This window comes from Hippocampus bargibanti, linkage group LG08 (assembly GCF_051943395.1).
Source record: "Hippocampus bargibanti isolate YZ-2025 linkage group LG08, ASM5194339v1, whole genome shotgun sequence".
Lineage (NCBI taxonomy): Eukaryota > Metazoa > Chordata > Actinopteri > Syngnathiformes > Syngnathidae > Hippocampus > Hippocampus bargibanti.
The window spans coordinates 4,711,855-4,725,581 of NC_142741.1; the positions used below are offsets into that span (position 1 = coordinate 4,711,855).

The 13,727-nt window shown below is 47.3% G+C and overlaps 2 protein-coding genes across 3 annotated transcripts in view; one reads left to right on the top strand and one right to left on the bottom strand.

The window, feature by feature from the left end:
- cerkl (CERK like autophagy regulator) overlaps window positions 1-6,937 on the top strand; it is a 27,213-nt gene extending 20,276 nt beyond the window's left edge. The window contains exon 13 of one of the 2 annotated variants that reach the window (XM_089002697.1): window positions 6,637-6,937. In XM_089002697.1, coding sequence (XP_088858823.1) covers window positions 6,637-6,837 — 201 coding nt within the window. In that variant the 3' untranslated portion in view covers window positions 6,838-6,937. The remainder of the gene's footprint in view (window positions 1-6,636) is intronic. The other variant, XM_089002696.1, reaches the window with a different exon arrangement.
- itga4 (integrin alpha 4) overlaps window positions 1-10,803 on the bottom strand; it is a 15,294-nt gene extending 4,491 nt beyond the window's left edge. The window contains exons 1-20 of the mRNA XM_089002695.1: window positions 10,689-10,803; window positions 9,047-9,232; window positions 8,839-8,957; window positions 7,635-7,744; window positions 7,390-7,522; window positions 7,178-7,245; window positions 6,948-7,077; window positions 5,499-5,584; window positions 4,221-4,283; window positions 3,707-3,847; window positions 3,518-3,626; window positions 3,354-3,448; window positions 2,296-2,386; window positions 2,159-2,204; window positions 1,963-2,087; window positions 1,638-1,792; window positions 1,346-1,498; window positions 1,166-1,242; window positions 937-1,090; window positions 749-850 (exon numbers count right to left, since the gene is read on the bottom strand). Coding sequence (XP_088858821.1) covers window positions 749-850; window positions 937-1,090; window positions 1,166-1,242; window positions 1,346-1,498; window positions 1,638-1,792; window positions 1,963-2,087; window positions 2,159-2,204; window positions 2,296-2,386; window positions 3,354-3,448; window positions 3,518-3,626; window positions 3,707-3,847; window positions 4,221-4,283; window positions 5,499-5,584; window positions 6,948-7,077; window positions 7,178-7,245; window positions 7,390-7,522; window positions 7,635-7,744; window positions 8,839-8,957; window positions 9,047-9,225 — 2,136 coding nt within the window. The 5' untranslated portion in view covers window positions 9,226-9,232; window positions 10,689-10,803. The remainder of the gene's footprint in view (window positions 1-748; window positions 851-936; window positions 1,091-1,165; window positions 1,243-1,345; window positions 1,499-1,637; window positions 1,793-1,962; window positions 2,088-2,158; window positions 2,205-2,295; window positions 2,387-3,353; window positions 3,449-3,517; window positions 3,627-3,706; window positions 3,848-4,220; window positions 4,284-5,498; window positions 5,585-6,947; window positions 7,078-7,177; window positions 7,246-7,389; window positions 7,523-7,634; window positions 7,745-8,838; window positions 8,958-9,046; window positions 9,233-10,688) is intronic.
- Window positions 10,804-13,727: the final 2,924 nt, after the last annotated feature.

Below are 13,727 nucleotides of genomic sequence, written 5' to 3' on the forward strand. Positions count from 1 at the left end.
TGGCTATCGATTGGCGAGCTAGCTAGCTTTCTATCTGTTTGAGTTCCTTCCGGGTTGAATGAACGCTGGCACATGTGACTGCCGCTGCTCACCCACAGAAAAACGTATCCAGTGACTGTAAAGTGACCTTGAGAGTTTTGAAAGGCGCTTAGACATCAAATGTATTATTATTAGTATTATTATTATCATTTGCTAGCTATTTGCTATGTATTAGCACTGGCTGGCTAGATAGCTATCTGGCTGGCTCGCTAGCTATCTAGCTAGCTATTCACTATCGAGCTGGCTGGCTCTCTAGCTAGGTATCTGTTGGCTATCTAGCTGCCTGGCTCTCTAGCTAGGTATCTGTTGGCTATCTAGCTAGCTAGCTACAGTATCCATTAGCTATATAGCTAGCTAGCTATTAGCTATCTATTCGCTAGGTATTAGCTATCTATTCACTAGGTATTAGTTATCTATTCGCTAGGTATTAGCTATATATTTGCTAGGTATTAGCCATCTATTTGCTAGCTATTAGCTATCTATTGGCTAGCTAGCTAGCTTTCTATCTATTTCAGTTCCTTCCGGGTTAAGTGAATGCTGGCGCATGTGGCTGCCGCTGCTCACCCACAGAATAACGTATCCAGTGACTGTAAAGTGACCTTGAGAGGTTTGAAAGGTGCTTAGAAATGAAATGTATTATTATTATTATTATTATTATTCCACATGCCAAAAACAAACCAACACGCCTTGGCGGATTTCAAACGGTTACCAGGGATCCGGACGGCAGGATGAGGCCGGAGAAAGCGCAGTTGACCCCGAGCGCCGTTCCGTTAGCTTCCTCCGTCACATCGCAAGTCACCACCTTGTCCTCCTGCCAAACGTGCAAAGAGGCGGGGTCAAATCCACATCGGATCGCCATTGGCTGTCGTCGGAGGGTCCCGCCTCCCGTCCGCTTACGTTGTTGACGACCTTAACGTAGTGCAGGTCGCGCGGGAAGCGCAGCGCGAGGCGCGGCAGGAAGGCGTCGTCTCCGGCTACCTCCAGGCTAACGTTGAGCAGCACGCCATCGCCGGAGCCCAGCGCAAAGTAGTCCCTGCGGACGCCGCCGTCCCTGCGGACGCCGCCCTCCGTCAGTCTTTCGGACCGGTCGCCCGACCGAGGCGAAAACGCCGCGCCCATTCCTTACCCGGGCAAGAGTAGCTCCGCCCCCAGTCGCAGATCCGTCGAACACTCTGCTAGCGAACAGCGGCGAGCGAACAGCGTCTGACGACAAACAAGTAGGCGATGCGGAAAAAGGACAGACGGACTGGTCGCCGGCATGCTAAACCAGCTCCTATCTAGCTAGGATGATGACGATTCTCGCTACCTGGTTGCTAACGGTATTGTCGTTCCCTGACGACCTCTGCACCACCGGCCTGAGTGCTGCGAAGGCCTTGCCGCCATGTTTGGGCGCGTTGGTCTTGCGGAGGCTGTAGGAAACTTGGAAACGGACCGGCGTGAAAATATCTCGCACGTCCTTCTGCAAGCGCAAACAAACCCGCGACGGTGTTAGCGGTCGCTAATATAATCGCACTGACACACACGCAAATACACCATAGCGTTCTTATGCTAACCGCTAGCAGCAACGGCTTAATGCTAACAAGCGCGGCGGCGTTTACCTTGCGATACGCCAAGTGGTGGGCGCAGCCGAGCTGGCCGAGGCGCAGCCTGACGCGGGCCCTGGTGCTATCGGACGAGCCGTTGCCGTGGAAATAGAAACGGTGGGGGAAGGATGGCTGGTGGAGGAGGTCAGAGGTCAGGTTGTACTGAAGATCTGGTAAGAAAAGTTAGCATCAGTGCAGGTGGAGGCGAAACGTCGAAAGCAAAGCTAAGCTAACTCAACTAGCCAAATTTCGCCATGATGGATCGCACGGCGATTGTTTCGTTTTTTGGCTAATAAAAGCTAGCCGATCTGAGCTCCTCGGCCTCGCTAAGCTCACGAACCGACGGCTCCTTTGTAGTGTCTGGAGGTGACTCGGAAGCAGACGCTAACGTTGACGCCGCCCGCCCGCCGCGGGATGTTGTCGGGTAGGAGGAGCGAGGCCGCCACTCGCAGTACCGGACGAGACCTGCCAGTCGCGCACAAAAAAAACAAATTAGGATTCCTTCCCGTTAGCCAGTCGGCGAGCTTCGTGCGTACCTGAGAACCACGGCGGCGTCCGAGAGGAAGGCGCCCACCGCCACGTCTGCGACACACAATGTCAACGTGGGCCTCCATCCCCAAACGGAGGTGGGGGATTCGTGCGCAACAGGCCCGCGACGCCTCGGCGGTTTTACCTTGGTAGCCGTTGTCGTCAACGTCCACGCCCGAGCTCAACGATTGGCCGAACATGCGAAGGTCGCCGCCCACCGCCGCCCCACTGATCCTCTGTTGAAAACCACCATGCTATTGCTAATAATAATAATAATAATCCATTTCATTTCTATGCGCCTTTCAAAACTCTCAAGGACACTTTACAGTCACAGGGTCAGTTTTTCTGTGGGTGAGCAGCGGCAGCCACACACGCCAGAGTTCACTCAACCCGGAATAACTCAAATAGATAGAAAGCTAGATAGCTAGCCACCTGATAGCCAACAGATACCGAGCTAGATAGCCAGCCAGCTAGTCAATCGATAGCTAGCTAGCCAGCCAGAGCTAATAGCTAGCAAATAGCTAGTAAATGATACTACTGCTACTACTACTACTAATAATAATAATAATAATAGCTAATAGCTAGTTAATAGTAGCTAGCTAGCTAGCTATATAGCTAATAGATAGCTTGATAGATAACTAATAGCTATCTAGCTAATAGATAGCTAATAGACGAACAGCTAGGTAGGTAGCCGTATAACTAACAGATAGCCAGCTAGATAGCTAACGAGCCAGCCAGATAGCTAATAGATAGTGAATAGATAGCTAGCGAGATAGCCAGCCAGGTAGTAATCATAATAACTATAGTAATAAGAATAAGAACAATAATAATAAATTTCATTTATAAGCACCTTTCAAAACTCTTGAGGTCATTTTACAGTCACATGATCAGTTTTTCTGTGGGTGAGCAGCGACAGCCACACACGCCAGCGTTCACTCAACCCGGAATAACTCAGATAGAAAGCTAGCTAGCTAATAGCTAGTTAAAAGTAGTTAGCTAGATAGCGAACTAGGTAGATAGCTAATAGGTAGCTAATATCTAGATAGCCAGCTAGTTATTTAGATAGCTAATAGACAGAAAATAGCTAGCTAGTAGCCAGCTAGTTAGTTAGACTGCTAATAGCTCGACCACGTCATCAAAGTTAAGTGGCGTTTTTATGGGTGCGTCGTTGCATCCTCGTTCGGTTTTGGTTTTTGTGCGTACCTGCGACGGACTTTGCGAGATGCCACCTCGCCCGCCGTTGTAGATGTACACGGCCCCCCTGAGGTCGTCCTCCTGAGGGGCCCCCACCGCCACCTCTGCACGCACAAAACCAGCAGGAATAAGGCGGCAAGTCGGCCATGTCGGCGCCCTTCAGACTCGCCCACCTGGGTAACCGTCGTCATCCAGATCCCCCAAATCGGCGAGGGTCTCCCCGAATCGGGCGGCGTGGGCGTTGCTCCCGCTCAGCTGAAACTCCGCCTCCACCAGCTTGGCCTGAGTTGCAACGATGGGGTCACGCAATGTGTTGAACTTACCCCGAGGGTCAGGGGTCGGGGGGCGGGGGGGCAACTCACCCGCCCATGGTTGAGGAAGACGTGAACCCGCCCTTCTTCCCTGCTGCCACCCGTTGCCATGGGAGCGCCCACCAAGAGATCCGATCGTTTGTCCCCGTCCAGGTCCACCGCTAGCACGCTGGCGCCAAAATATGAGCCGAGCTAGACGCACACCCGCACAATCATGCAACTAACATTGCGAATAGCATTTATGCTAATTGGGTAGCTGGAACAGTACAGCTAGCGTCACTTTGTCATTCTATTTTAATAACTCTGTCGTTTGTCATCGGTGGCTAATCGTATCTCGTAGAATTAGCGTGTTTAGTTAGCTGTAATATTGCCGGCAGCATCAATTAGCGCTGCTACGATTCGTTTTAGCATTAGCTTTAACATTAGCATCAGTAATACAAGGCCGTTCTTTCGCGCCAGCCGTGATCTTGATCTTACTACCGTATTTCTACGCAGCGTCAGTGCTAGCTTCTATCTTTTGACGAGCATATATGAAGTGAAGCCCTTAAATTGCATCAGTAATTACCTCTGTTCCCGATACGTGAGCTAGCACACGTAGCATGTTGCCGTCCATTGAGAACATAAACACCTTGGAGTAAGAAAAAACAAAACACACAATTAAATTTGGGAAAAAAAGCATAGATAGCTACATAGATAGTTAGCTAGCTAGAGAGATAGCTGATGGATAGATAGATAGATAGATAGATAGATAGATAGATAGATAGATAGATAGATAGATAGATTGTTAGCTAGATTGTTAGCTAGGTAGCTACATAGATAGATTGTTAGCTAGCTACATAGATTGTTAGCTCCATAGATAGTTAGCTGCCTAGATCGATAGCTACATAGATAGTTAGGTGGCGAGATAGATAGTTAGCTAGATAGATATATAGTTAGCTACATAGATAGCTAGATAGATAGATATCTAGATAGCTACATAGATAGCTAGCTAGAGAGATAGCTGATAGATAGATAGATAGATAGATAGATAGATAGATAGATAGATAGATAGATAGATAGATAGATAGATAGATAGATTGTTAGCTAGGTAGCTACATAGATAGATTGTTAGCTAGCTACATAGATTGTTAGCTCCATAGATAGATAGATAGCTACATAGATAGTTAGGTAGATAGATAGTTATAGATAGATAGATAGATAGCTACATAGATAGCTAGATAGATAGATATCTAGATAGCTACATAGATAGATAGATAGATAGATAGATAGATAGATAGATAGATAGATAGATAGATAGATAGATAGATAGATAGATAGATAGATAGATAGATAGATAGATAGATAGATAGATAGATAGATAGATTGTTAGCTAGGTAGCTACATAGATAGATTGTTAGCTAGCTACATAGATAGATTGTTAGCTCCATAGATAGTTAGCTGCCTAGATAGATAGCTACATAGATAGTTAGGTGGCTAGATAGATAAATAGTTAGCTACATAGATAGCTAGCTAGATAGTTAGATATCTAGATAGCTACATAGATAGTTAGCTACACAGATAGCTAGATCGATAGTTAGCTAGATTGATAATTAGCTGGCTAGATAGATAGTTAGCTAGATAGATAGCTACATAGATAGTTAGCTAGATAATTAGTTACATAGATAGTTAGCTACAAATATATTTAGCTAGATAGATAAACAGTTAGCTAGATATACAGATAGTTAGCTCGATATATAGTTAGATAGCTTGATAGCTAGGTGGATAGCTAGGTAGATAGCTAAATAGCTAGCTAGACAGCGAGATATCTTTTTTTGGAGGGGGTGGGGGGTGATAATCGCTTTACTTTTCCCCTCTGGTTGTATTGGGGGGCACCCCCCACCACCTCCAAGCTTGTAGCATCCAGGAAGTGCCCGGCATCCACTGAGTAGCCTGAAACATACAAAATGCCCATTTTATTTCAATTGAACAAATCATCACAATAAAATGTCAACAAATATTGGGATAGTTACAACGCTTGTTCGCTAATAACGAGCATTCTGATGCTAATTACAAGCATTTGAAGCCAAAAAAACAGAATTAGGCTAATAACTAGCATCTTCAAGCTAATTACGAGCATCATGAGGCTGAAAAACAAATGGATGGAACGTTAGCGGCCACAACCGCTAACGTCATATGCTGGTTGAGCCCCCCCCGTCAAAAACAAACAGCGCCGCAAATGATTAACTTGACGTCAAAGGCAGTGACATCCTTGAGCGTGTCTCCGAGCAGCTGTTAGCATAGCGCCAAGGCCCCCGTTGTGTACTCGGCAAACTTGTGACGTTTCAGGGCCAGTTAGCGGGAGCTCATGTTGCATTTCGGGGGGGGGTTGGATGCTAGGGGGGCAAATTTGGACCTGGGTTTTGAAGTACAATGATACCTTAGTTTACGAACATAATTGGTTCCCAGACAGAGTGTGTAAGGCGAAAAGTGTGTATCCCAAAAAATAATTGCCTATAGAAACCATTAAAATGAGAATAATCCGTTCCCAGGTGCCCATAAAACATAATTTTCTACTTTCTAATTTTCTAAGACATAAAACTACACAAAATATATCTTTTTTATTTTATGTATAATAAATGTGCTATGGTGTTATAATTAAAGAAATAAACTGTACTGTATAATAAAGTCGTTTTATTGACCTTTTTGATGGCTTGATGAAATGGAGTGGCCGGTTTCCTCAGCATTAAACACTTAATGAGGAACGTCTTGAGGAATGATCCCTTGTAGGTGCTTTCTCTGCGATAATTTTATCTAGTTCCTCATCAATTGTGTTCTGTTTAGCTGCGTTGATAGCTTTTTGCATCAAGTGTACAGATGGCTTGTGCGGGTTGTTTGTGGAGCCTGATTGATTGGATATTTTAACCTTGCAGTCTACACTCTGCCTTTGAACTATCAAAGTTGAAACTCTCTCAGTGTCGTCTGCCTATCTCTTTTATGTTCAGATCACCTCCCCTCACTGCTGCGTTCTTGACCAATCACTTGGCTTTAACCGAAGACCGGGGCGGGGAATAGAGGACCAAAACAAGCCGACTGCCATTTTGTTGTTAGAAGAATGGGCTCGTTCGCGAACGACACATCACTCATTGTGGCGCTCCGTGTGTATCCTGAAAAAAGGTTCCTATGCCAAGGTAAATTTTTCATAAATTTAACGTTCGTAAACCAAAAAGTTCGTAAGCCAAGGGGTTCGTAAACCGAGGTATCACTGTACCCCAACTTACCGGTGGGCGTCGCCACCCCAGAGCAGTTGACTCACCCAAATAGCTTCCGAAGCCCACCGAGCCGTCGTCGTCCAGGTAGACGGACATGACGCCGCTGGACATGTTGAATACCAGCACGGACCCCGTCCAGTACGACGTCCCCGGAGCGCCCATGATGATCAGGTCCTGGTCAGGACAACACAACGGCCAGACATTTTCTTTCCGATAGCTGCATCCGGGTCACCGAGGTCGACCTTTCGACCTGGATTGGCCACGTGGTTGTCACCTGAGCCAGTCGGTTGGCCATTCCAGCCTGACAGGAGCCGTACTCTTCGCCAAACTTCCTCTGGTGGTCTGCCACGCAAACACACATGAAGAGCTAGCATGCTAAACGTTAGCTTCCAAAAACGGCATTTCACAAGTGCGGCAAAATCCGTGTTTGAAGGCCCGTTAGAGTTTTTTTGGAACTTTCCAAGATCCGTCAAACGGGTGGCGTACCTCTGTAGCAGGGGATGATAGCCTGCGCCTGCGTCAAGCTATCGTCGTAGCGATAGCAAAGGCCGTGAGGCAGTTTGTTGTTCTGCCCGTCGTTCCTGGAGTAGAACACGTTCTTCCAGCGATGCGCGCACGCCTGCGGGCCAACGGCGGCGACCAATCACAGCCACACAATCGAAAAAAAGGGTGGGGGTTATTGGTAAAAAGGCAATTTACGATAGGATTGACCATTGGTCTGGTGTACCGACCAGGACGTGCCCTCCCTCGCCACCGCGCTGGCCGGGTTGTCGCGACAGGCTGACCCCCAACCACTGGTGGTCGCTCTCGGGCGAGCACGTCTTCCCGCACTGCGTCACGTCTGCGCCGGCGCAAAAAAAAAATGGCTGTTATGTGCATCACAGGTGTCCAAGTCAAGGCCCGGGGGCAAAATCTGGCCCGCCACATCATTTTTTTCGGCCCGCCGATGCAAATCACAAAATTCCACGTTCATCTATTGAGCTAGCTAGCGAGCGAGATAGCTAGCGGGCTAGTTATCGCTATTACAATTCAGCTCGCTGGCTAATCCTTTAGATCACAGGTGACCAATTCAAGGCCCGGGGGCCAAATCTGGCCCACCACATCATTTTATTCGGCCTGCCAACTTGTGAAATTCCATGCTCAGCTTTCGAGCGAATGAGCTAGCAAGCGAGCAAGCTAGTTATCTCTCTTCCTATTCAGCTAGCTGGCTAATCCCTTAGATCACAGGTGTCCAATTCAAGGCCCGGGGGCCAAATCTGGCCCGCCACATCATTTTATTCGGCCTGCCGATTTGTGAAATTCCATGCTCATCAATCAAGCTATCTAGCGAGCGAGCTAATTATCTCACTTCCTATTCTTACTTTATTCTTATATCTTTTTTTCCTCTCTTCACTTCTTTTTATTTATGTAGCTATCCAGATGTCTAGCGATCTAGCTGGCTCCCTAGCTAGCTATCTATTAGCTATTGGTTGGCTATCTAGCTAGCTATCCATTAGCTGACTGGCTATCTGGCTAGCTGTGTAGCTAACTAGCTATTAGCTTTATGGCGCATCTGGCTATTCTATTCTATCTATTAGTCTATTAGCTAGCTGGTTAGCTTTCTATCTATTTGAGTTACTTCCGGGTTGATTGAACGCTGGCGTGTGTGGCTGCCGCTGCTCACCCACAGAAAAACTGATCCTTTGACTGTAAAGTGACCTTAAGAGTTTTCAAAGGTGCTTAGAAAAGAAATGTATTATTATTATGCTAGCTGGCTAATTCCTTCGATCACTGGTGTCCAATCCAAGGCCCGGGGGCCAAATCTGGACCCCCGCATCATTTTATTGGGCCCATGGAAGCAAATCAAAATTCTCTGATGCTTTCTCAAGTCCGAACCAAAAATTTCAAATGGAATCGTTTTGGGAATCGGAAGGCGTCAGTGACAGCAAAATTTACCGGCGGGCATCCGTCGGCAGTTCGGTTGCTCTGTCGCGATGGCGCAACGGTAAACGGCACCCGGAGACAATGAAGAAGATGAAGAAGAAGCATTGTCCACTGGAGCCCCCACCACCAACCTGAGACACACACGCACAGATAAGGAATGGACGCTAACCCTGGCCACCACCACCTTCAGCCCCCCGGGAGCAGACGTCCGGCCACCCACCAGCTGCGTTTCCCGTGCTGGTGGAGCAGCACCGAGTACCCGAACATGGAGGCGGGAGCGCCGTCGAAGCGCAGCGCCTGGTCCACGTCCAAGGTGTACCCGGACACCAGGACCACCAGGACCAGAACCCGGAGCAGGACCAGCCCGGCGGTGGCGGCAGCAACGGGACCCCCGCTCATCTCAAACCTTCAAATCCAAAGTTGGTTGTTGTTGTTGTTTTTTTTTTAGCTTGGCTGTGAGCTAGCGAGACTGAAATGTGTCACATGTTCAGGGGGGGTTGCGGGGTGGGGGGGGTTGAAAAATCCCTTAGGAGGCTCACATGGCTTCACGAAAAGAGATTTCCCCCTCAAAAATTGTCAAGGCGGGCTACGGCAAGCGCTCAAATGCAAATTCGGTTTGTTTTTTAGCTCATTTTATCCAGCTATCTATCTGGCTATCTAGCTAGCTAGCTATTTGCTATCTCTTAGCTATTGGTTGGCTATCTAGCTAGCTAGCTATTAGCTGTCTGGCTACCTGGCTATCTATGTAGCTAACTAGCTATTAGCTATATGGCACATCTGGCTATCTATCTATCTCTTAGCTTAGCTTTCTATCTATTTGAGTTACTTCCGGGTTGAGTGATTATTAGCTAAATCTTAGCTAGCCAGCTAGCCTTCTATCTATTTGAGTTACTTCCGGGTTGCATGATTATTAGCTAACTCTTAGCTAGCTCGCTAGGTTTCTATCGATTTTTGTTACTTCCGGGTTGAGTGATTATTAGCTAACGCTTAGCTAGCTAGCTAGCTTTCTGGCTATTTGAGTTACTTCCGGGTTGAGTGATTATTAGATAATTCTTAGCTAGATAGCTAGCTTTCTATCTATCTGAGTTACTTCCGGGTTGAGTGATTATTAGCTAACTCTTGGCTAGCTAGCTAGCTTTCTAGCTATTTGAGTTACTTCCGGGTTTAGTGAACGTTGGCGCGTGTGGCTGCCGCTGCTCACCCACAGAAAAACTGCTCCTGTTACTGTAAAGTGACCTTGAGAGTTTTGAAAGGCGCTTATCAATGAAATGGGTTATTATTATTATCTATCTAGCTATCTATTGGCTATCTATTAGCTAGCTAGCTAGCTTTCTATCTATTTGAGTTACTTCCGGGTTGAGTGAACGCTGGCGCATATGGCTGCCGCTGCTCACCCGCAAAAAATAATGATCCTGTGACTTTAAAGTGACCTTAAAAGGTGCTTCTAAATTATTATTATTATTATTGTTTTGGATGGGAAAAAAGAAACGTGTGACGTCATAGCCCGTCCCACGTGTTCATCCCATGAATGAATGAATGAACGAATGAAGAATGAGACAAATGCGACCACGATGAATGGCGGCATCCGCTGGGATGATGACCACATTTTTTGACTCCCTGCCATTCAAATGCGTCTCCTGTCCCCACTTGGGGGCTCGCGTGACGTCACAGAACCCCCCCAAAAAAACACTAAAAACAGACTTTTTCTCATCTTCTTACCGAAATTCCCCATGGCGAGACAATCAATGTTCCCTTTATCTTTGTTTTGTTTTTTTAACGTGTAAAAAACGAAGCGACAAGTCTAAGTGGTGATCGTTTTGGCGGACGGGGGCGCGCGCGCGGGCGGGCATTCGGCAGGTTACCGTTCGGTGGTCGCTTGTGGTAAAGTCCACCCGGCCGGTTCTTCTCTGTTTCTTGTCCCTCGGCGAGTTGGGACGAGGACGAACTTCAGTTGGTCTTGGCGCGTGTGTGGGGGGGTTGGAGGGGGGTGGGGGGGGGGCGTGTGAGAAATGTGCGGGGAGGGCGAGGGTCCCTCCCTAGCTTGAGTTGCGCGCGCTCACGCCTAACGGTGTTTCCTCTTCGGCCCCCGCAAGGTTCTTCCTCTTCAATGTAGTCAGATTACATTGGGGGGGGGGGGGGGAATCCTCTTTCGTCCATTTTGCCAAGTGAGCCAAATTCTTCAGAATTGCAATTGAGAGCGGAAATGTAGGTGGTGTCCAAATTAGGGCGCGGGGCCATTTGCGGGCCGCCGTTCGGTGGTCTGCGACATGGAAAAAAAATAAAAGATAAAACGTCCAAATGACATTGGACACCCCCCCCCCCCCCCCCCGGGAGATGAATAGTCAGCACTTGAATGAAAAAAAACATGTTGAAATCCCTCAGAAGACTTTTTAGCGTTGTTGTCAACTCAGCATCATACAAAGAGAAACCTGTCCCAGGTCTATGGTCCCGGTCTAATAATAATAATAATAATAATAATAATATTAATAATAATAATAATAATAATAATACATTGATTTTCTAAGCGCCTTTCAACACTCTCAAGGACACTTTACATTCACGGTCCTATGATCCTGGTCTATGGTCCCGGTCAATGGTCCCCGTGTATGGTCCCGGACTATGGTGCCAGTCTATGGTCCCGGTCTGTGGTCCCAGTCTATGGTCCTGGTCCCAGTCTATGGTCCCGGTCTATGGTCTCGAGCTATGGTCGTGGTCTATGATCCCGTTCTAGGGTCCCGGACTATGGTCCCTGGTCTATGGTTCCAGACTATGGTCTCAGTCTATGGTCCCCGTCTATGGTCCTGGTCTACGTTCCTGGTCTACATTCCTGGTCTCTGGTCCCTGTCTCTGGTCCCCGTCTATGGTCCCGGTCTATAGTCCCCATCTACGCTCCCGGTCTATGGTCTTGGTCTATGATCCACGTCTATGGTCCCGGTGTGTTGCCGACATGGACAGTTTGAGCACAAAAGGGGGGGGGGGGGGAGGAAGCCCCGAGATGGTAAACAAAGATGTCCGTCCGGCTTCCCCAAATCCAGAACGACAACGTGCATGGCGGACAGGAAGTGAGGCACAAAAGCGCTCGTGACAGCCCCCCGAGTGACGAGCGCCGCATGCTAGCCAAAAAGGATCAAAGTGGAGTCGTGACTCACTTCCTGTTGACATCCTGCTTACTTCCTGTTGCCTTTGCAAACGCCACTTTGTCCTTTTTGTCTTGCGGTCAAGCCAACGTCTGTGTCCATGTCCAACGCCGCCATGTCCAACCCGCTCATTTGAATCGAGGGTCTTGCAACAAGCAACCAGGACCCCACTTTCATACTTTGGAAGCTAACACTGCACACACACACACACACACACACACACACACACACACACACACACACACACACACACACACACACACACACACACAGGGTCCTTGTGTCAGCAATTAGCAGACGTTATCATGGCCTGGAGATGTCACAAGCTGTTGACCCCCCCCCCCCCCACATACAAACACAAACACACGTGCGCATGCACACACATGAGCCTTCTGGGCCTTCACCATGTGACTCCATTGAATATGTGTACTGTACCACTGAAGCAATATTGACCCCTTTTATGAACGACCTACTTTGACTCTATACCAGGGGTGGGCAACATACGGCTCTTGAGTCATATGTGGCTCTTTTGATGATTGCATCTGGCTCGCAGATAAAACTAAATACACATTCTTGCTTTTTCCCTGTTCATTTCCTGTCTAGGCTGCAGTTGGCTGAAAGCGCAATTTTGTTTGTATGGTACTGACCTAGCGATTGGCTAAAAGCGCTATTTTGATTGGATGATACTGACCTAGCGGTTGGCTAAAAGCGCTATTTTGATTGGATGATACTGACCTAGCGGTTGGCTAAAAGCGCTATTTTGATTGGATGATACTGACCTAGCGGTTGGCTAAAAGCGCTATTTTTATTGGATGCTACTGACCTAGCGGTGGCTAAAAGCGATATTTTGATTGGATCATACTGACCTCGCGATTGGCTAAAAGCGCTATTTTGATTGGATGATACTGATCTAGCGTTTGGCTAAAAGCACTATTTTGATTGGATGATACTGACCTAGCGGTTGGCTAAATGCGCTATTTTGATTGGATGATACTGACTTAGCGGTTGGCTAAAAGCGCTATTTTGATTGGATGATACTGACCTAGCGATTGGCTAAAAGCGCTATTTTGATTGGATGATACTGACCTAGCGGTTGTCTAAAAGCGCTATTTTGATTGGATGATACTGACCTAGCGGTTGGCTAAAAGCTCTATTTTGATTGGATGATACTGACCTAGCGGTTGGCTAAAAGCACTATTTTGATTGGATGATACTGACCTAGCGGTGGCTAAAAGCGATATTTTGATTGGATGATACTGACCTCGCGATTGGCTAAAAGCGCTATTTTGATTTGATGCTACTGACCTAGTGGTGGCTAAAAGCGATATTTTGACTGGATGATACTGACCTCGCGATTGGCTAAAAGCGCTATTTTGATTGGATGATACTGAGTTATGGGCATTGATGACAAAACTGGTAAACGCCCCCTTTTGAATAAGCCCGACGAGTAAAAAAATATAACGAGTATACTTCAGGTTGAATTGACCGAACAATTACCTTCGTGAAGAGAAGAGGTTCTGATTCTCATTTTGCAATGAAACAATTCCATCGATGAAACAGTCGAATGTCAGTGGCACTTTGACAAGCCTAATGCTAACGTTAGCATCAATATACTTCTGTAAGAGACAGCAGAAAGCAAGCGTGGAAGCGAATGAGCAGTGTGCAGGCTAGCTAGCACAAATTTCGCGTATGGACCTGGCAAGTTGACTTTCATTCCGATCGTTTGGCTGGATTTTTTTTTACCAATCATGAGGAACGGAAAAC